Source organism: Embiotoca jacksoni, unplaced genomic scaffold, assembly GCF_022577435.1.
Source record: "Embiotoca jacksoni isolate LCO1_2020_lvr unplaced genomic scaffold, fEmbJac1.0.p SCAF_3, whole genome shotgun sequence".
In the NCBI taxonomy this organism is placed as follows: domain Eukaryota; kingdom Metazoa; phylum Chordata; class Actinopteri; family Embiotocidae; genus Embiotoca; species Embiotoca jacksoni.
Genome location: NW_027185381.1, coordinates 6,678,866 through 6,701,465, shown reverse-complemented (window position 1 = coordinate 6,701,465; position 22,600 = coordinate 6,678,866). Strand labels below are relative to the sequence as shown.

General features: G+C 41.8%; 1 protein-coding gene across 13 annotated transcripts in view; it reads left to right on the top strand.

Annotated features, from left to right (window-relative positions):
- LOC138205723 (unconventional myosin-IXAa-like) overlaps window positions 1-22,600 on the top strand; it is a 133,498-nt gene that overhangs the window by 104,304 nt on the left and 6,594 nt on the right. For 8 of the 13 annotated variants that reach the window (XM_069161907.1, XM_069161906.1, XM_069161912.1 and 5 more), the window contains 27 exons: window positions 1,513-1,654; window positions 3,359-3,554; window positions 4,109-4,228; window positions 6,043-6,118; window positions 6,357-6,500; window positions 7,027-7,066; window positions 7,171-7,293; window positions 7,575-7,655; window positions 7,755-7,865; window positions 8,017-8,139; window positions 8,251-8,400; window positions 9,960-10,261; window positions 10,807-12,009; window positions 12,447-12,531; window positions 14,561-14,658; window positions 15,012-15,115; window positions 15,374-15,594; window positions 16,041-16,157; window positions 16,476-16,664; window positions 16,974-17,021; window positions 17,117-17,228; window positions 18,874-18,935; window positions 19,523-19,715; window positions 20,396-20,524; window positions 20,673-20,778; window positions 21,063-21,194; window positions 21,956-22,079. In XM_069161907.1, coding sequence (XP_069018008.1) covers window positions 1,513-1,654; window positions 3,359-3,554; window positions 4,109-4,228; window positions 6,043-6,118; window positions 6,357-6,500; window positions 7,027-7,066; window positions 7,171-7,293; window positions 7,575-7,655; window positions 7,755-7,865; window positions 8,017-8,139; window positions 8,251-8,400; window positions 9,960-10,261; window positions 10,807-12,009; window positions 12,447-12,531; window positions 14,561-14,658; window positions 15,012-15,115; window positions 15,374-15,594; window positions 16,041-16,157; window positions 16,476-16,664; window positions 16,974-17,021; window positions 17,117-17,228; window positions 18,874-18,935; window positions 19,523-19,715; window positions 20,396-20,524; window positions 20,673-20,778; window positions 21,063-21,194; window positions 21,956-22,079 — 4,531 coding nt within the window. The remainder of the gene's footprint in view (window positions 1-1,512; window positions 1,655-3,358; window positions 3,555-4,108; window positions 4,229-6,042; window positions 6,119-6,356; window positions 6,501-7,026; window positions 7,067-7,170; window positions 7,294-7,574; window positions 7,656-7,754; window positions 7,866-8,016; window positions 8,140-8,250; window positions 8,401-9,959; window positions 10,262-10,806; window positions 12,010-12,446; window positions 12,532-14,560; window positions 14,659-15,011; window positions 15,116-15,373; window positions 15,595-16,040; window positions 16,158-16,475; window positions 16,665-16,973; window positions 17,022-17,116; window positions 17,229-18,873; window positions 18,936-19,522; window positions 19,716-20,395; window positions 20,525-20,672; window positions 20,779-21,062; window positions 21,195-21,955; window positions 22,080-22,600) is intronic. The other 5 variants (XM_069161911.1, XM_069161909.1, XM_069161902.1 and 2 more) reach the window with 2 other exon arrangements.

Sequence of the window (22,600 nt, the reverse complement as noted above, 5' to 3'; positions counted from 1 at the left end):
CTCTAATGTTTTATTGATCCCCAGACCTTTGCGGCCAATACTTCAAATGATATCGAAATAAAAGGCATCAAACATGAGGAAAAATTGGATCGCACTCATTAGATATCCATGATTACAGGTGGAACCAGTTGGAGAGCAGGATATTGATTGGTGACAGTATAAGTGTGATCTCTTTTAATAATTCCTTTGCACCTTTGTACAGTAGCTTTTTACAACACGCAGTTGGCACTTCTTCCCTTTGTAGGTAGCAAAACACATTTCATTGTAGCATAACTTTGTGTGATTTAATCACACTGCAGCTGCACGCCTTTTGTTTTGATACCAACACTGGAACTCCTACCAGGGTTTAACTAAAGTATATCAACATACTGATTCCTCCATCAACATTACTTGATCATGTTTGTTTTTTTCCTTCTCTATGGTGGGATGTGTTGCAGGTCAGCACTCTGCCGCAGCATCTTTCTCCTCCGTAAATCAAATCCAAAGCTCTCCCACCCCCCTCGCATAAAATCACATCGGACGGTTCGCACACAGCCGTATTTATCTATGTTAGCTGTCATCTTACCTGCCACTTAGCATAGCTGCTTCATCTGGATCTAATAATGCCTGGAATGGACCGAATGCTGTGTATATATTTGTGTGTGTGCGCGTGTGTGTGCGTGTGTGGAGACGGGTGGCAGTTTTAGAGAATTAGGATCAGAGGGGGATCTCCAAGGGAAAAAATGAGGGGGGACAGGGTCTCTCCTGGGGTATGCTACCATAGGAAGGAGCTTCATGCTTAATGATTACAGAGAAAGAAGGAAAGACGCTTAGAGATCTCATCCTTCACAGTTAGTGGAGCTGGCGGGGCTTCAGGGCCTCTGGAGAGGTGGATTAGGTTACCGCAGAGTAACGGGTGAGCGTGGGGGTTCATTTCTGCAGTAACAGCATCAAGCTTTAAGACCCCTGTGGATATACTTCAGCCAGCAGTGTGTTTCAGCGGTGCAGCGAGGAGAGGTTTAGATTATATGAAACATCTCTTTGGGAATGTTGATCCAGGCAGCAGTGGTTGTAGGAAATGGGTAAAATGTCCATGAAGCAAAGGTGAAAACACCAAAGAAGAATGTGCAGGTAGAGACACTGTAATTCCAGCTACATTTAAGCCATACCATGAAGTTTGTGAAAGTTGTTTTTTTCCTGAGGGGTTAAAGAAATGGAATTAGAGAAACTGTATTCTTTCTTTAAATTTAAGAAAGCAAAGCTGCCCCTGAGAACATCATCAGCTGATCCACAGCACTGCTTTGTAGCCAAAAGTAGATAAAAAACAAAAGTAATTAGTTACACACAACCATCTATTCAATTATTAAATGGAATAGGTGGTCGTGTGTGTGCTAAATAGATAAAAAGCCACCAAGACACAGTTGCGAAGTAAACACTGAAGGAGAGATTGCTTGATAGAGTTTTCCATCCGTGGCTCTCTTATGGCGCAAAGAGATTCTCTGTGAGCCTGATTCAAAGTCACTGTCTTTCCAGTTTCCCTCAAGCTTCCAATCAGACCTTGCTGGACAAGTTCAAGCGTCAGCATGAAGGAAACAGCTACATCGAGTTCCCTGCTGTCATGGAGCCCGCCTTCATCATCAGACACTACGCTGGGAAAGTCAAGTATGGAGTCAAGGTAAGCTGCGTGCTCATGGAAGCAGAGGAGTTTCGTATGTGTGAATATGCATCGCTCATACAGTATGTGTTTGTTGTCTTTGCACATTAGGAAACTGTTACTGTAAACAGCATTTGGTGCATCACAGCATCATGACACATAGTTCTGTGTTTGGCTTTGTTCATTCTGTCTGATCCAAATGGGTTTCTTCAGAGTTCATTTAGATAAACTAGTAGGAAACTTTCCCAGCACATTAACAAATATTTTATCCTTCAGTTTATCTGAAAATTTCAAACTTCAAATCACCAAATTTGGAGATGTATGTTTTTAAATGGGCAGGAAAGGAGAATGAAAATTTGTATTATATAAAGTAATTGAAGCTGTCAGATAAATGTAGTGGAGCAAAGAGCACAAGATCAACTTCAGAAATTTAGTAGAGGGAAATTTTAAGTAGCATCAAATGGATACACACATGTAAAGTACAAATACCTCCAAATTGTTCTTAACTATAGTGCTTAAGTAAGTGTACTTAGCCCTCCTTACTGATTTCATACCTTTCGCATATCAAGCAGTTCATGATCTGGGTTTCTACTTGTTCTACTTTTTTTTTTGTCAGCACTGAATCTGGATTGAAAGTTTGAGCTAAATATCACTAATATAGAGGCCTTCTGTTTCTGTGCTACAAGGTGAAAAACTGAATCTCTAAACTGATGAAGGAAGCTTCTTCTCACTTCACTCAAACCTTCATGGACCCTGAAAGTCTGCAGCCGATCTCCTTGTTTGTTCTGTCGACCTATTTTTGCAGCTCGATCTAATTCTCTGCCCGTTTCCCAGCTGCGTCTTGATAAGAAGCACATGTGCTGGAATGGGTCGAGCATATTGTTGTTTGACTGTATAATATAAATCCATAACAGCTGGTTATCGTGGCCGTGGAAAAGTATCCCGTATCTGCAGAGAGCCGAGGTGTCTGTTTGGTGTGAGTTGTGCAGCGAGAGCCACAGTAGTGAAATGTGTCTGACGTTGGCTCAGTAGTGAACACACAGCTGACTTGTATCATATGGAGAGAGAATATGTTGAAGGGTTTATAGTTCATGGCTCTGTTATGATAGCGCAGCTTCAGTCGAAAATATTTCATTCCTCACAGACAGAGGAAGAATTAGTGGTTTGCACTTTGTGTGCTTAAGCGTGTGTTTCTGGTCTCATATGGATGTGAGGGAAGATTTTCTTTACCTCATACGTTTAATTGAAGCAAGAGGTGTATGAAAAACAAGTATGAGTGAATTACATATTTGCAGTTTGCATTATTAATGAACATTTACCAGAAGATTAAAAGGAAAATTTGAAATTTTCAGTCAGATGAAGAGCAGGAGCGCTTTCATGCAAGAAAGTGAAAAAGCACATTCTCCAAAATGTCAAATTATTCCTTTAACTCTCTGCCCATAACAGCAGTGAAACATTTGCCTATAAACAGTTGTAAACTGTGCTGCCAACTGGCTCTCTCCTGCTTCACAAACAATAAAAATCACACAACAGAGAAGAACTTATGCTCTTGTTTGTTATGGTACTTCAGGTGTATGTTGTGATGTTTAGATAACTAATATGTTTCATAAACATTTCATTGTGTTTGCAGCTAATGATTTGCTCTAGAAGCCAAAGAAACAGGCCGCCGCAGTGATTGTATTCAAGCTGTAGCTAAAGGTTGACATGCGTGTTTCCTTCATCCAGGACTTCAGGGAGAAGAACACTGACCACATGCGTCCCGACATCGTGGCCCTGCTGAAGAGCAGCAAGAACGCCTTCATCTGCGGCCTGATGGGAATCGACCCCGTGGCGACCTTCCGCTGGGCCGTGCTGCGTGCTTACTTCAGAGCCCATGTGGCGTTCAGGGAGGCCGGCCGCAGACACACCCATAAAAAAACTGGTGAGGAGCAGCCACACGTTCAGTATGTGCAGTAAATAGTGCAGAAATTTAAAAGTTAAAGGCCCTGAAAACCAATATTCTCAGTCAGCTTTTGCTGTAAATGGTCAGATCAGAGATCAATGCACTTCTGCAGAGCAGTTTTTGGTTATGTCACATCAAATGTTTCTGTTTTTCTTTTCTTTTTTTTCGTTGGTTTCGATCGGTAGATTCAAGTGGGCGGGGTTAAGGTACAGAAAAGATGGGTTGCTTTGAAGTGATGTCACACTACTGTGCACTAATTAGGATATCAACAAAAATACCAACCGACTGAGAATCTGACAGTAGGTGGGTTGTGATGGAGCAGATTTGCTGAGGTCATCTTTGCCAACCTAATTCCTTTAAATCTGGTGACTTCAAGACCTCTTGTCGGGAAAAAAAAGAGTTAGTGAGCAATTAATTGGGTGTCTTTTTGGGCGAACGTGACACATTCACAATATAATCACTGTTATGCCTACAATTATTTTTTTCTTCATGACGCTTCATTTGGAATCTTTCTCTCCCTCTCTGTGTTTTAGGGAATGATGCTGCAGTTCCCTGTACTGTGGTCAAAGCTGTTGACAACTTCAGTTTCCTTCACCACCCGGTTCACCAGAGGAGCCTCGAGATCCTTCAGCGATGCAAGGATGAGAAATACAGTAAGTAACTCCGAAGACCTTCAGCTTGTCCTCTGTGCAGCTGCAGCTCACTCACAGACACTCACAGTAATTAAAACACAAATAGTGAAACCACTGAATTATTTTGTGCGGCAAACATTTGCAGTATTTCTTTTTATTCAGTTTCATGTATTATTCATCAAAAATGTAGAAGTTACCTTTCAAAAAACCTATTAAACAACGATCTGCATATAATGCAAATGAAAAGGGATAAAGGGCAGCTGAAAAAGTGACTCTCAGATTTTATGTTTTATTCAAGCCGCTTCGTTCAGAGTGGTTTCTTTTAAAAGGTACAAGATAGTGTTTCTGAATTGCAATTGAAATATAATGAGTTTTAATACAAAGGGGATATTCACAGTTATGCCTAATGTCTGTACATGTGTTGGATTCAGGTTATCCAAAACAAATAATGTGGAATTTTGTGGTAATTGTTTTTCTACATGTGTGAAGTTTTATTTTATTGAAAAGTTTGATAGTATGTTTGCAATCCATGAATATAGAATCAAAATAATAGTGAACAAAATGATTGCCTGTGTATGCACTTGGGGCATTTGGGATTTCGAGCTGTCTTTTGTTTTTTTTTTAGAATATGAGAAGGTTTCATTTATAAACTGATGCGTTTCGCCAGCACTGAAATTTCCAAGTGAATTCCCCAAATTGTTTTTCTGGTAAAGGGAAACTCCACTGATTTTACACCTCGACATCAGTGCAGATTACGGTTAGTACGAGTGTAATATTTTTTGGGCTTCAGAAAAGTCTAAGAAAATAACCCCTTATCAATTCAAGTTGCATTATGGGAAATGCAGGATGCTGAATTTAGGGGGGCAGGACCCACAGTCTCTCACATCAATTTTCCTTTACTTTATTTGTATTTGTTTTTCATTAATTTTCAACTGCACATAGTGTAGCACCCTCATAGTTTCTTGTTTATAAAAGAATAGTGTTATTATTCACAATTCTGCCAAACGTCACATCATACAATAGATGACATCACAGTTGCCAGGAAACCAGCACAAACTCCAGGAAGTTACTAGCTCCAGCCAAGACGTATTGTAGCATGTTAAATGTAAATATATATTTCCCTGTTTCCAGCCTTTGTGCTAACCTTAGCTATCAGGAAGCTGCTCTTCTGTAGCTTAAAATTTACCACACAGACATAACTGTGCCGTCAATCTACTCATTATACAAGAAAGCGATCAAACATGTAGACATTTTGAACTGCTCCTTTAATTCCATCCGGTTACATGACAGTCTGAGGAATTGACTTTCCTTAAACGTGTGTTTCTTTGCTGGTAAAAACGTCAAAGTACAGAGTCAACCCCTGTTTTAACATGAGAAACCCACAAACGTAAGCTGCTTGTTTTATACGTAATGTTTCCGTACGCATTAATGCTCCACTGCCAAAATCACTGAGGTGAAGGAGAAATCTCTCGTTCTCACACACAAACGTCGAGGCTGACTTGGGATGTTGCAGCTGTTGTCTAAGATGAGAGCCTAAATGGATAAAAGGATAAAAGTAGAGCAGTGGGTTAGAGGATGAAATTCATCATGCTGGCCGCGATAGAAGAGCGGTGGTTGTTGTGCTTCACAGCGGTACAGGGGTGAATAAAGGGTGGAGTTGGGGTTTCAATAGAAGTGGACATGAAAACAACAGAAAGGAGTGTACAGGCCCTCAAGTGCTGGATCTTCATGCTGTGGTTTCAAACTGAGTGACTGAGAAGCAGGTGAAGATAAATGTAGTGAGCTTTGAATCTCATTCGCTCTTTCTTTTCTTCTCCTCACCTCTTTACATCCAGATATCACGAGGAAGAACCCCCGGACACCTTTGTCCGATCTTCAAGGCACCAACGCCCTGAATGAGAAGGCCAGCAGGTGAGTCCGAGACAATATGAGTGTCTGATGTAATATTATTATTATTATTATTATTATTATTATTATTATTATTATTAATCTGGTGTCTCTAAAAGATCTACAGAGAAAGTGACTCATTTAAACTAACCTCTGTATATCATTATTAAATCAAATTAGTTTTGTTGACTCGCCTTGAGAATCAATTGGTTTACTCCCCCACCACCACCCTGCCTCACCCCACCCCACTCCCCCACCGCAGGGATGGCTATGGTGTTGGATGTAATGGCCGCAGCTCCAGGTCTGGTCGGCTCTCCACCACGGGCAGCCCTGCCCTGGAAGAAGACGGGATCTTCCTCAACTCGAACAACAGCAAGCTCCTGGAGAGAGCTCAGGGTATCCTACTGTGAGTGACACACACACACACACACACACACACACACACACACACACACACACACACACACACACACACACACACACACACACACACACACACACACAGTAACATGGGGTCACAGTAGTGCTTTTCTGTTCATACGGATTCCAATACAAGTTCTGGGGTTATGTTTTGTCATATTTAAAGCACTTTTCTGGTTAATTCATTTTTACCTACCTTGAAACAAAACACTTGTGGTCTAATATTGGTACTGATATACTGGATATAAGCTGGATCGTCAGGAATGTTCCACAACATAATAAAATGTTGTTGTTTTTAGCTTTTTAAAGAACTTCTACCTTCCAAATCCATTTCGAGCCAATGGGAAAAACTGCTATCCAGTTGTAACAAATCATTTCAGATTTTTTTATAATTTGGATCTTATGATAGTCCACAATCAATCTTTAAATTTGCTCTTTTAAATTGCTGTGCAGACTGTTTCATTAATTCTGCATTCATACCTGCTGATGGAAACACTGTTTCTCACCTTTAGGAGAAACAAAAACTGCAAAAGTAAACCAACCCTTCCCAAGGTAAGACACTAAACTGACACAACACAAGACAGTATTTTTAGAAACAGTTTCCATTCAACACAATAATACACTGGCTCATATGTTACCTGGTTTTCTGTGTACAGCACTTGTTGGACGTTAAGTCTCTGCGCTACCTGAGCAGCGTGACACTCCATGACCGCATCACCAAGTCACTACTTCACCTGCACAAGAAGAAGAAGCCGCCCAGCATCAGTGCTCAGTTCCAGGTCAGTGCTGCTGTCGCCCTCTGCTGGAAAACCTGGTGAAGTACAACAACACCCATGACAGCAGACTGACTATTTGCAGGCATGAAAGTGACTAAAATCATCTGAATTCAACAAAGCAAATTTCTGTCAACCATCAACTACTAAATCTGAAATCTTGACTCTCCAATCATAAATGCAGTTACCAGCGTTTACAGGACAAGAGCTGCGTTGTGTGAAGAAATACCGTTTACCTTGACACTGAATGAGGATGTGATGACATTGGTTTGTGTTTGTGTGTGCAGGCATCACTCAATAAGCTGATGGAGACTCTTGATCAGTCGGAGCCGTACTTCGTCAAGTGTATCCGCTCCAACGCTGAGAAGGTAGTTGGAAGAGTCTTCCCTGAAACGCAGCTTCTCTTAACGAGTGACCGCTCCTTCCCGTCTCATTTTATTTACTCTTCTTCTGTCTGTCTCGCTCAGCTGCCGCTGCGTTTCAGTGACAGTCTGGTGCTCAGACAGCTGAGGTACACAGGAATGCTGGAAACCGTCCGGATCCGCCAATCAGGATACAGCATCAAGTACACCTTCCAGGTAAACCTCTCCTACACCCATCGCACAGCAGATCCACGGCCACCTTAGTGTTACAATAAGTGTTACATTGTGCAGTGATACTAGAGAAAAAAAGTATTCAGTAGGCTGCCAACAATAATGGTTTGTCGGTCATACACACATCTTCTTTTAGGACTTTGTGCGTCACTTTCATGTGCTGCTGCCTCGGGGCACGAGTCCAACAAAGTCAGGTATCAGGGAGTTCTTCAGACGGATCCACCTGCTGCCTGCTGGGTACCAAGTAGGAAACACAATGGTAGGAATTCTGGAAATCAGTTCACCTGCTTTTCTGCTTCTTTTTTTTTTAGTTTTTTTGTCTCTGCGGTTTGCAGTACAATGTTCATTTGAATGCCGCTGTATGACGTAGGTGTTCCTGCGGGAGGCGGAGCGGCAGCGTCTTCAGACCCTCCTCCACCAGGAAGTCCTGCGGCGAATCGTCACGCTGCAGCGCCGCTTCAGGGCCGTCCTGGAGAGGAAGCACTTTGTCGACATGAGAAGAGCCGCGACTGCCATCCAGGTGAGATGTAGTGAAGAGAGACTAACGGCCTATGAAATGCTCATACTCCAATGCTACAACCTTGTTCCTGTGGTCTCCTTACTGCTGGAGGGGCATCATTAATACTGAATTTCTTCCAGCCAACACCTCATAGGGAGTTTCCATCGTCCATTAACGCGTTTTGGTCCTGGACTGTTCAAGCATTAAGCCATTAATAGTTGTGCATGTACTCTGGATATGGAACATGGTTCTCTAAATATAGTCTATAAAGAGAGATGATATGCACTTATGCCCTCGCAGCAGTTTTCACTACTTACTCTGGCTATTATTGCTGAGTCTGTGTAATATAAAATTCATATTCGTCTTCTTTAGCGATACAAGAGAACATGATACACTTTTAAACCCCACCTCTGAATAATCTTCACTTCTGACCCAGCTTCAGTGATGTTCGGGTGTGTCCAGGACACACAACCACACCTGCCATACCTCCCATGGTGGATCTGGTCATAGGTGAAACAGACGTTCAACTTTAAAACCAGAGGAGGAAGAAATAAGCTGCTTTTTAAGGCTGGTCTCTCTTTTTATTGGGCAGCCAGTGACTGAATATTTTGGTTGACAAATAACTGATTCCTTCAAAACTTACACTTAAAAAATATTTTACCCTTCTAACATTATCTATAAGCTACTAAGGATCTACGTAATGCAAATACTTTTTTTTTTTTTTTTTTTTTTTTTTTTTTTTAAATCAGATTTTTTTAAATGTGTGATTGCAATAAAGAAAATAAAAGAAATGCTACATGATAAATACTGTTATTTCTCTGAGGAGAAAAAGAAGAGAAGACTAAGGGAAGAAACAATGAAACAAAGCAAATGGTGAAAAGATTGACAGAGGAGGAAAACACTGAATTGAGGCCACTGTCTGTGTGTTTTCTTCTGGAGGATCTCTGAGGGGAGCTGTCCAAATCTTTGTCAGGGTGAAAGAAAATAACCCCAGTCATTCCAGAGACAAACACTGAGCAGCAGCCAACAAGGCACAGATAACCTTTAGGAGAAGAATAATTAAGTCACAGCATTTACATATAAACTGTTAAATCTCTAAAAATGTTCAGGTTTACTTCAGACAATCCATCTGTTTTAAGTCAAATTAGTTTTTATGTGAACAATGTGGCTGGATATCTAATACTTTACAAAAAGACTGTGCTCTTAATTTGCAAAGTTTTCAGAAGAAGTTAAGCTCATTTTTATTCAGGGGATTGTTGATTAGATTTTTTTTGCTTGTTTTAGAGTTATTCCAGGGTTTAATCAAAACAATGCAGCTTGCATGAATTTGTCAAGCATTCCAGTGATGTCAGTCCTACAGTATCACATTATCCTGACATACCGTAGTGTGCCATGAACAACAAGTATCAAATCTCATACCTAAGGTCGGCATCAATTCAACCCTGCTGAGAGGAGATATTTTTAGAGAGTTGGAAAAAGGAATTAGCACCTTTTTCTTTTTGAATACACATTTGAAGCCAAAAATATTTCCATCAGTTGTAACTCGACATATTTTTCTTTCTTCTCATCTGTTTCTGCAGCGATGGTGGCGATTCTACCTCCTCCTGCGCTCCACCATGGACCTGAGCGTGGAGGAAGGAGCGGTCGTGTGTCTGCAGGCAGCCTGGAGGGGTTACAGGGAGCGCAGGAAGTTCCTGCTTCGACGCGACTCTGCCATCGTCATACAGAAGAGCTGGAGAAACTGCTGCCATCGCAGATCTTTGGCAGCTACGACAATTCAAACAGCTTGGAGAGGGTTCAAGGAGAGGAGCCGCTACTGTAGAACGTACAGCACTGTGACGCAGTTACAGGCGATGGGCAGAGGATACCAGGCTCGACTCAGGTGAATGAAAGAGTTTAACAAATAACACAGTGTGCGTCTGTCAGAGAGGTGGTTGGTTTCAGTGGATGATGGATCACTGGTTCTTTTCGTGGATGCTGTTGATTATAATCATCCCTTTTCCATGAATCATAATTGATTTCTCTGTGTGTTTAATTTAGAAATATTCAGCGATGATAAAAATGGGCACAAATCAGATTAAGCTGAGTTATTTAATACACAACTTGCAGCCAATAAACCCTCTAACAGCATTCTGAACATTAAACATAACAACTTTACTAATTAGTGGATAGCAGCTAAAGAGACACATATCTTCCTCAGTAGTTGGCTGATAACATAAATAGACCTGAAAAGAGTGAATTTTGGACTGACATTTATCGGTTGAATAGGACTCCAAATAAAAGCGATGTCACTCTCTATCTTACTTTCATTACTGAAAGTAAAATCCAGTTGATCCTGTGTGTGTGTGTATGACAGGCTTCTGTTTTCTGTGGGCTTTAAATAGAGATGGATGTTGGTGACACTTCTGCCTTCATCACTGTCTTCAGGTTTAGAGACCTAAAGGAGCAGCACGAGAGACTCAGTCGGCAACCAAGTCCACCAGCAGAGTTGGATGTAGGCCCTGTGGAGGACCTCGTCTCATCAGGACAGGACACTTATCTCCCTGTGGAACTTTCTGAAGACTGTAAGCCTGTTTCATTTGATGTGGCCGAGACAGAAAAAGAAGAGGACTCAGAGCGAAGCAGGAGCATAGATGAGACGAGCCATAAGAATCGATCGAAACGAGAGAGCAGACGAATGAGAGAACTGGAGCAGGCTCAATTCAGCTTGGAGCTTCTCAAAGTCCGAACCACCAGTGTGGGCGGTCTAGTGCCAGAAGACCTGGTACCAAACAGCGGCACCGGTCAGCTGGAGGAGCAAAACAGACACTCGCCCCGGGGATCCCCAGCTAGTCATGGAAGCTTTGAGCTGCTGAATGTGGAAGACATGGAGACTGAAGGCTCTGGAGGAGTTGGTTCCCAGTCAATTGCACCTCAAGAACTTCCCCAAACTCTGGATATTCAACTTCACGAGGGGCTGAGAGACTCAAACTACAATGAAAAACCTCTGATGGAGCCGCCAAACAAGGTGGAGGGTCCAAGGGCAACATTTTATATTGCTTCTGACCAAAGTCCACTTCATGAACCAAAATTTGAAAGCCCGAGTAAATCACACAAAGAGAGAAGGGAGTCCACCTCTCGAAGGCCTGTGGTGGTGTTGATTAGTATGCAGAAAGAGAGTCCTTTGGAGGAGGGAGAGCTGCTGGCAGCCCAAACCCTAGAAAGTGCTTCTCAAACAGGAGCAGCCAGTTCTCAAATGACACCTATTGTGGGCTTGGAGGTTGTAACAGACATGGAACAGCATCATGGGATTTCTACTCAGGCCACAACAGACGTATGTGGGGTGGACGAGTCCTCTAAGTTCCCCCCTTCAACCACTCATGAAGCGAGTCCAGAAGATCCAGGACTTTGTGCCTCAGAGGTGGACTTTGAGATCGTCTTGGAGCCGAAGTCCGATGCTCCCACTGTTCCCTCCAGTCAGCCGGAGAAGAAGACGATCCGGCCAGGGAAGGAGGCTCCGAGCCCGGTCCTGGACACCAAACCACCAAAAGCCCAGAAGAAGAGCTCCGCCCAGACTGTGATTGTGAACATGGTGGAGAAACCCTCGAACACTATGTTCGCCCCACCCAGACGCAAGCTACCATTCTCTAAGTAAGTAAAGTGTAACACTGGAAGGTATAACTGTTTGAGAGTGCTAAATCTGCTCATCTCAACATAACCTGTGGTTCTTTTAGAAAAAAATTTCTACACCTGCAATGCTGCTTCTGCAAAACCCCACTCATACTGTGCATTCCTGTATTAAGCCCAGGGTCTTTTGAAATATTTTGTTCAGAAAATCCAGAAAAAAAATCTTCCAGGATTGTCATAATAAAAAGCATTTAACCAAATGCAGCAGCTTTTCTTGAAAGGCTGGTGGTCATACAGTTTCCAGAATTGGTGCATTTCCTTCCCCACAAAAGAAAGGAAGCTATTAGTTAAAGACTATGTGCCACTATTATAGTAATAAGGTCATTCTACATGAGAAACAATTTTAAAAGCAGATTTTAGTCTTTTTGTAAAACTTTATAAAGTGTGGCTGTTTGTTGCAGGTCTGATAAGGATTTGGTGAACCAGGAAAGATCTCTTGCCATGTTCAGAGATGACTCTAAATCTGCTGGATCCAGAAACAGAGAGGTAAGACACATACACATTATGTGAACAGCCACATACTCTTCCACCTATCACATGCTCATCGTTTTGACTTCCCAATTTGTTGTGATTTTTACTTTAAATTTGCCTCATAAAAAATAAATCAGGCACCAGTTGAGAGTTCCTGCAATAGTTGTTTTTTTTTACAGTTTAGTGTACTTTAAGTCAATTTCTTATCTCATGCACAAAGTACACACACACACACACACACACACACACACACACACACACACACAAATACACAATCACACAGAGTTGATGTGTTCCTGTGGTTGCATGGAAGCAGGTGGGCCGTCCAGGCCCCAAAAAGAAAGCTCGAATGTCCCGGACGCGCTCCGACTTCCTCACCCGCTGTAACTCTGAAGGGGCGACCCAGTCGGACGACGATGATGAATACTACATCCCTGCCCACTCCCGCACGCTGCCCCCCTCCCTGTCTCCCTCACGCGCCCACCCCGAGGCTGACTGTCACAGTGACTGCGAGATGGTAAAATTACCGGATCTCCAGAGGTCCCCTGACCTCCAAACGAGTTGCCTGCCCACTTCGATCCCCCCCCTCCACCCTTTTCTCAGGTGGACCTGGCCACGCGGCAGGGGGAGGAGCTTTGTAACACTGCTAACCCCACTTTCGTCATACTGTTTCACTCCTGTTGGACCGAACAGATGTTTCCCTGCTGTGTGCCAGCTCTTGTTTTACAAAGGAGGTCTAAAATCTGTCTGTCACACTGTGTAGCGAATGGCCTTGCACGTTGCTTTGCTGGCTGCTGGTTTGAAAATAAGCCCAAGCTAAGCTGCCACCGCCAGACATCACTCCTTCTCTCATCTCATATACTTCTTTTGGGGGATATGTCAACATTTTTGAGTTTATTCACCTGGTTTCCTTCAGTGAACACGTGCCACGTTGTGAAAAATAAGAATTATATTTGTTATTTAGTCTGTTAATTATTTTTTTATGTATTCTATTCAATTGTTCAGACAGTAAAATGAGAAAAAGCATTTGAAAAAAGCGCCCACCAGGCACAGAAGCCCAAGATGACAAATTCAAATTTAAAATTTTGCCTGATTATCAGTCCAGATGGATGTTGTTTTAAAACAGTTTTAAACAGAGAAAAGCAGCCAATCCTCACATTTTTAAAGATGAATTCAGTAAATATTTGACAATTTTGCTTAATAAAAGACCTAGATTGATTGACAACTTCATGACTGGTGCTGCTGTAAATTCCTCTACATCAAGGCTCATCTGAATAAATTGTGAAATGTGAAGGTGAAGAAGAAAACTTCTCACAGTGTGCCAGTTGTCTGGAAGGAAAAACAAAAGGTTAAAATGGCAGTGTAATAAGGTATCCCTGTAACTACTTATACTCTCACAACAATGAACAGAGACGGTCACCATGAACTCTCCTGTTCGTCTTACAGGTTTTGGTCAGAGACGTTGTCCTCTCCTATTTTGAACTGTTCTGAAAACCAAACATCCCGCAGCATGTGTTACTCTGCACGTCAAACCGCTGCTGCTGCTGCATGCTGGAATCGATCAAACCTTGAGTATCCAGTGGAACTTCTCACTAACGACAACTTTTTCTAACAGGATCTAATAAATAGGACTTCTGTTTCTCTGTCATACTTAATATCAACATGGATAATGTCGATATTGTTTATTTCTTCAATTTGTTTGGCTCAAGCGTATGTTTTTGTGATTCATCATTTATGAGTAGATCTGGTCGTGCTTTACTTAAAGTCTCTTCCATAATTTACTGTAACAATGTGATAGCTACACTTCTGGGATGTTACAGAAAATTTTAACAAAACAAACAGAATCACTCCATTACATAGTTTTGCTTTCCACAAGAAAATGTCCCTCAGCAGTGCACATAGAGGAACCAGCCGGTTAAACAGCATCAAAATCCATAGACTCCTGGACCAATCAGAAACCTGACAGAACCAAATCAGCTGACTGAAGTCAGGTTTTAATGTGTTTTATGCTCTTTCTCACGCTGTGTCGTTGTCTGCTCTCCAGCCATCTCACAAAGACCAGAAGAAGATCCATAAGACCATGTCATCAGGGGACCTGGGCAAAGTGGAGGTCCTGAGAAAGACCTCCAGCCAGGATGGAAGGTAGATCCATCGAGTGTCTGTTTTACATCGACAGAAAAAGTCTGTTTTAATAGCTGAATGCATCAGCTGTCACAGTACTGTCGCAAAAAGTGACATGTCCGATGTTACACTGCTCGACGTTTCAAGTATTTTCGAGCACTGACTGACTTTCTATTCTAAAAGACATGAATACATTTATTAAACCACTGACTGAAGGTTTATTTTATTTTACAACTGCACTCTGACTTATATGTATTTCTTTGGGACAGGATGTGACATGTTTTATTTGCCATTCATGCATTTTATAATGAACCTTTCTCACTTTTTGTGGTGGATTTTTACATATTTCTGAAATAATTGCTCCTTTTGTTTAGCAGGATGAGAGGGAAGATGCGATTCTGGAGTAAGACGAAACACAGCGAGAAAAAACTGTCAAGAGAGAAGCAAGGCAGCAGGAGTGAAGCTGGAGAGACACGTGGTAAAAGAAAAAGCTACACAATGTGCTGTCTGCAGCCCAAATAGAAACACACATATGCAGAGTACACACAAATACAAATCAATAGAAACTGCTCCAGAATTATAATTTGCCCGTCAGGTAAATAATTAAAACGTTTTTTGTCTTCCTCCACGAGAAGTTCAGAGGTCACGATTACTGTATGGAGTAAAGAATAACACAAGTTTTCCAAATGTTTTCACCCCTGGATTAATAAAACTAAATTGTTCTCCATCTCCCCAGAAGGTGTGTCTCCGCCTCACAGTCCAGATTTGGAGGCGTCTGCGTCTCAGGGGCTCAGGGACAGTAAGGAGAACAAGGAGCTGTCTCCTAAAATGAGGAGGCGTCGCAGTGTGAAGATCAGCAGCATCACGCTGGAACCTGCTCAGTGGCAGAACGACGCCCTGAACATCCTCACGTCGGCCCACGACTACCGCAGTATGAACGACTTCCTGATGAAGAAGGTGAGAAGGCAAACGTGTGCTCACTTATCTACGTAACTAACACATGAGGGAGTCTCTTGTACCTTTGATCAGTTTCACAAAAGACTAATGCAGCTGCATCATGAACGTTACCTCATGCAAGGTTCATAATAGTGAGGAATACAATTTCATATTATTAATAAAGTAGTAGGTAGTTGACCAGATTTACTCTGAGCACACTGTGGATGTTCAGTTTAAATTTGCATTATCAGAAAATTTGGATTTTGTCTTTGCTTTATATTCTGACAAAACCAGGGAGGACCTCACTTGTGGAGGTTGTTCATAAATGTCTTTCTTACATCAAAGCTGCCCCAATAGATGTTTTAATCCACAATAGAAGTAATACTAATGTATAATGTGAAAGGAGACACTTTAGTGATGAATGCAAAGAAAGTGTCTGTCTACTTAAAACGCATTTGTCCCTCCAGATCGCTGACCTGGATTCTGAGGACAGTAAAAAGGACACCATGGTGGACGTTGTCTTCAAGAAAGCTCTGAAGGAGTTCAGGATCAACATCTTCAACTCGTACTCCACCGCCCTGGCTGTGAGTCCTCAGCCCTCTTTTTTCTTTGTTTGCTCTCAGCTACTTGAGGCATCATGTGATCAGAGAGATGGAGTAAGGGAGGTTTTCAGTTACACTGAAGTACAATCACTGTGATGGTCTAATCCCTCTGACCTGCACTGTATTGTCCAGTCAGTCACTCCACTTACAGTATCTGGCATCTAAGAGGACAGAATGATGTGAATAATCTACAGTCAATAGAAGAACCCGCAAGAAAATGTTTTTGTTTTGTTTTAAGTTTCTTGCCAACTATAAAAAGATATATCTTTCCTTTTCTTTGACTTTTTTCCTCCCCACCAGATGGATGATGGGAAGAGTATCCGTTACAAGGATCTGTACGCGCTGTTCGAGCACATCCTGGAGAAGACCATGCGTCTGGAGCAGAGAGACTGGAGCGAGTCGCCTGTGAAGGTGTGGGTCAACACCTTCAAAGTCTTCCTGGATGAATTCATGACAGAGTATAAGCCCATGGAGGGAACCATCGGCAGGGTGAGGACATTAACATCTGGAGCAATTCATTAAGAGAGAACAGAGAAATGCTACCTTTGGCTATTAAGAGAAATCTTACAAATGATACAAATATTAAAGCAAACAAACAAAAATGGCTCGGTATGATATCAGGAAATAAATGCAGATAATCCCGTGTATTGTGGTGATATAATGTATTGTTTTCTTCATATTCATGCTGTAAACTTTGCAATTCAAGTAAAATTTATAAATATAAATTATTTAAATTTGCTGTACTTACAAGAAACACACAAAACACGCCACATAACACATTTGTCTGTGTCTTTCCAGGCTCCTAAACGAGAGCGTAAGAAGTCGAGGAAGAAGGAAACTGACATTGTGAGTTGAAAAGCCAGCAACATTTTGTAAAAAATAGAAAGTAATACCTTTTATACTCAGACTGAGCTGACTGGTGGCTCTGCTGCCCCCTGCAGGTGGAGGAACACAACGGCCACATCTTCAAGTCCACCCAGTACAGCATCCCCACCTACTGCGAGTACTGTTCCTCCCTCATCTGGATGATGGACCGAGCCTGCGTCTGCAAATGTGAGCATTAGCCAAAAAAACATGCATGTAGAAAAGAGATTGACATGGTTTAAAGTGACCATGGGGTAATCAATATCTTGGTATTATTAACAGCGAGCATCAAATCTGGGCACGGTGGTACTGGGGTGCAGTAGTCAGCGCTGTTGCCTCATAGCAAGAAGGCTCTGGGTCTGAATCTCGTCGTCTGGGGCCTTTCTGTGTGCAGTTTTTATGTTCTCCCTGTGCCTGCGTGGGTTTTCTATGAGTGCTTCAGCTTTCTCCCACAAACCAAAGACATGTTGTCTCTAAATTGGCTGTAGGTGTGAATGTAAGCGTGAATGGTTGTCTGTCTTTCCGTGTTGGCTCTGTGATCAACCCTGTTCAGGATAAAGAGGAGAGAGGGATGCATCAAATATAAATAGTTGTTTAGAGAAATTCATGCTGCTACAAGAGGAACGTTTCTTTAAAATATTAAATCTCAATCTGTTTCATTTGTACCTGTGAGGGGGATTTATGCCATCACAGATTGGAAGCAAATCCTGGTCCACTATGTGACTTATACAAGTGGAAAATGGGAGCATGAGGCCACTGCATAGACTTTCCCTGATGTAGGAGATATCTAGTATCCTGTAATGAAACTTGTCGAAATGAAAAATATCTTCATATTTATACATTCTGGATTTTTTTTTTTTAATTTTTTTTTTTTGTATGAGGGAGCAGGTGTGGGACTCATTTAAAAAAAAAAAAAAAAAATAGATAATTTGACAATTTGTTTGGTAAAATCTTATTAAACGCAAATTATTATTCAAAGCACAGGGTTATTATATCACGTAAAATGAATGACAAACTCTTTTAAATAGCTACAACAGAACATGTTACTGTATAATATGATAAATTAAAACTGAGGTAAAGTTAAGTAGAGTCACTAAGTACAGTATGGGTAACCAAACACATTTCATATATCAGGTACTTCAAGAATATTTAAAACTCCTGTATTGATATCCGACACTACATACAAGTACATAAAGTATGTTCTGCTATGTACTTGACTTGATGACGTTACCTAAACACGAACTGCGTTCATTTCTCTGTCAGCAGCTGCACTGCTTTGTTTCGTGCGTTTGTCTTCAGCCTAAAAGCTGTAAAGATCTGCAAGTCTGCCGAAGGTTACGCACAGACCCACACACATATACACACCACACATACACACCACCTAATGCTCTCCTAACTCACTTATCCACAGGCACTCACGCCCATGTGTGTAGTTTTTATTTCCACCCACATGGCACATTACACCTCCTCCTCCTCCTTTCACACACACACACACACACACACACACGCACACGCGCACACACACACGCAGACACTCACACTCAACACGTTCATACTCACAAAACTAACACACTTTCCCTGCGTTCCTAAGTTTCATCAAGATTTGATTAAACCTCTTGCTACTTTCATAAATCTGTCTTCTATCTAGTTACAACGCTCCATCTGCACTTTTCTGACGGCGGCTCAGAGAGCAGACATCCCATCCAAACTCTCCGCCGCCTCCACACTTACCTGAGTCTTTGAGGTCGTGACTGGCTGCAGCTGTTGTGTTCGTGAACGGGCTGTACTGATGCCATCAGTCTGATTGCACTGCTTTGTTGTTTTTTGTCTTCAGTGTGTCGCTACGCCTGCCACAGGAAGTGCTGCTCCAAGATGACCACCAAGTGCAGTAAGAAGGTATGTGGATATTTTCCTGTCGCTTCAGGAGGCTGCAGTGTCACATCAGTGTTGAAATTGATGAAGACAAAAATCTTTTGATTTATTTTGTGTCTCGATGTCATCAGGAAAAGAAGTTACTACATACTGAAAACCAACTCAATTTGGAGAACCTTTGTGAGAAAGGACTTCTTCTTTTCTAGCTAAATGTTTGTGATTTAATCCATGTCAACACTGTCTTCTTTTCCTGATTGATTCTGCTTTTGGTCTTTTATCAGTTACAGTTACAAACGGTGTGCCTGTTTGAAAGAAGATATTCCTCTTTTTATTGAAAGAAAGTTGAATACATAAGAAATCAAATGTCTTTACTCATTTCAATACACTCAGGCTTCCTTGATGTGGTAAGACAGGTGGCTTATGGTGGCAAATGAAAGCAAACTTTAGAAATATGTTGTTGTATACTTGGCATCACTTAGTAAATGTGGAGAGCTTATCATTCAGCATCATGCTGTAATTGCTGCTGGTTAGTGTCGCCCGTCAGCTAAGCTTTCATACCATAGGCTCACTCTAACGTGGTGTATTTCTGTGTTTGTATTTTTGTATACAAGTACGACCCGGAGCTGTCGTCTCGGCAGTATGGCGTCGAGTTGTCCCGTCTGACCAGCGAGGAGCGCACGGTGCCCCAGCTGGTGGAGAAACTCATCAACTACATCGAGATGCACGGCCTCTACACGGAGGGGATCTACAGGAAGTCGGGCTCTACCAATAAGATCAAAGAACTGCGACAGGGGCTGGACACTGGTGAGAATGACACAGACCGTAAAACACTATGAAAAATACACGTAAATAGTTTTATTTTATAGCTTTGTTGATATTTTGACATTTCATATTAATGCCAGTATTTAGAACAACTGCAGTAAAAGCAATATTAACCAAAGCAGACATTTGAAAGTTGAAAGTGTCGGCTGATTGTAAAATCTGACAAAACAAAGAGAAACATGTCGAAGGAGAAGCAACTAATACTACAGTCGTGCCAGCAGGTCTTTGAGGCTGTATTTGTCTGAATGCTGACATGTTGATTTGAGCAGGTATAAGGTTTACTATATTAACCATCTAGTTCAGTTAGTTTTGGCATGCTAACATTTGCTAATTACAATAAAGACAAACTGGACAAACTGAAATTTGAATGATGATTAAAAGTTAATATATCACCTGAATTTAACCTGAGGGAGAATCCACTCCAGTAAATACTAATATAAAGTAAACCACAAATTTTAACTTCATTGTTGTGCCAAAGGAAAAGCTTCACGGAAAACAGGAGGATCGCATCCATTCAGTTGTTGAGGCAGTTCAGTCCGGATGAAGCAGCATCCACAGAGCCGTGACATCACCATGCCGCCAGCACGGCTCTAAAAAAAAAACAGGAGAGAGAAGGGAGGAGAAGTTGACTTGATTTGTCTGAATTTATCGTCCTGCTCTAGATGTAAACAGTGTGAACCTGGATGACTACAACATCCATGTCATCGCCAGTGTGCTCAAGCAGTGGCTCCGTGACCTGCCCAGCCCTCTCATGACCTTTGAACTGTACGAGGAGTTCCTCAGGGCCATGGGTAAGCTCCTAATTAGGCCCCTCAGTGACTCCTTAATGCTGTTTTTCAGTCCAGAGGCTCTGTCGGCTGCGAGTCAGTTTCAGTTAAGTTACACTTGCCTGAACTCTGTGGTCTGATGGTGTGTGTTTTTTTTTTTTTCTCTTTTCAGGTCAGCCAGATAAGCGGGAGGTGATCCGAGGGGTGTATTCAGTAATCGACCAGCTCAGCAGGACACACCTCAGCACACTGGAGCGCCTCATCTTCCACCTGGTCAGGTAAGCGATGAGATAAGAATCAACATGAGCGGCGCAGCCTCCGGCAAGACAACCAGAGTCTGAAAATAAGGTTACCATATAAGATCTGAATGATGTTTCTGCCTCTGAGCAAAGTGTCTGTGGGGTCAGCTTGTTTAAATCTCAACTGCACTGGTTTCAAACATATCGGATTAGCTGTCTCGATCACATAGCATTCTCTCAGTGTTGTGTTTGGTGGGAATGGGTGTTCTCCTCTGTAAGGATCAACATCAGGATTAGAAGCTTTATGCTGTGTTATGTTACAGGATAGCCCTGCAGGAGGATACCAACAGGATGTCAGCCAACGCCCTCGCCATCGTGTTTGCTCCCTGCATCCTCCGCTGCCCCGACACCATCGACCCGCTGCAGAGTGTCCAAGACATCAGCAAAACCACAGCGTACGTGCAGGAACAGTCCTCCGTGTTTTCACAAACCAAAAACAACAGAGAAATTTTACCAATCAAAACAGAGTATTTACCACACATTTGTATAGAAATAAATCACAAAATGATCACAAAATCAGTTTTAAATTCTGTTATTAGTCGATGAAGGTATATTGCCTTTCAATTAACTGCAGTACCTCTCACCATTTTATGTGTTTATGCAGTGGCAAAACAAATGTTTTGATACGTGAGCTTTGTGTTAAGTGGTGTAACAGGAGCCTCTTTTTGTGTACTGTAATGTAGACTGGCTGATGTTCAGAGAGTGTGTAATGTGGCCTGCAGGGACGATGCAGAAACTTACTACTATATTTAGCCAAATGTGCTTTTTACTGGCATTTTACTTTTAACTGCCAATAATTTTGGCTCTTTTGCTATTCTTATTTTTCCCAACTAGAGATTTACAAATGTATAAATTATAACACAAACCATGTATTTCATCGTGAATGCAGACATAAATAAGATATGAAAAAGAAACATCCACACAGGACTCATATTTCACTTTAATAATATTGTTAGCAGTCCTAAAACTGTCATTTTTCAAGTCATGCCACAGCTCATGTAAGTGAAATGCAAATGTTATATGCATTAAATCACTCGTTTGAAACGAGGTAATGTAGCAATAGATTTTTAAGAGGCCCTTGCGAGCCCCCACTCCCCCGCTCTATTACTACATCTGTTCTATTGACTCCTGATCTAAACGGACCTGTGGCCTGTAGGTGTGTGGAGCTGATCATCAACGAGCAGATGAGCAAGTACAGAGCTCGTCTGAAGGACATCAGCAGTCTGGAGTTCGCAGAGAGCAAAGCCAAGAGCCGACTGACGCACATCAGGAAGTCCATGGTAAGATCAGACTTAAGTTACATACTCACTATGCTAAAGATGTTAGCATGAACGACCCTTATTGCCTGTCATTGAGGTGGATGTTCCTCCCGCTCATCATTTAAATGGAAACGATCTTCAGCTCCCTGAGCAGCTGGCATGGTTCTCACACGGCCATGGCAGGAGTCCATTCTTCTGTGTTTCTTTACATCTCTCATTAACAGATTTTGCTGTGTTTTCTTACACAAGCAAAAAGCTTGTGTAAAAACACAATCAAGGGGCTATACTTAAAACACTTCCACAGCAGGACACCACAACCACTGCAGTACATTTTTAATATTATTAACTTTGCTGTTTAAATACCTCTCGGTTTATTCATTTGTGTTCCCACTCGTCCTTAAAGTCACAGAAGGTGTTGGAAGACTCTTGGGGGCACCAAGCAAAATATATGTTTAATTCAGAGACAAATAACACCCAGGTACAAAACAAATAGGATGCAATGTAAAGAGTATATAGTATCAACTGTGAGTATTCAGTAAATT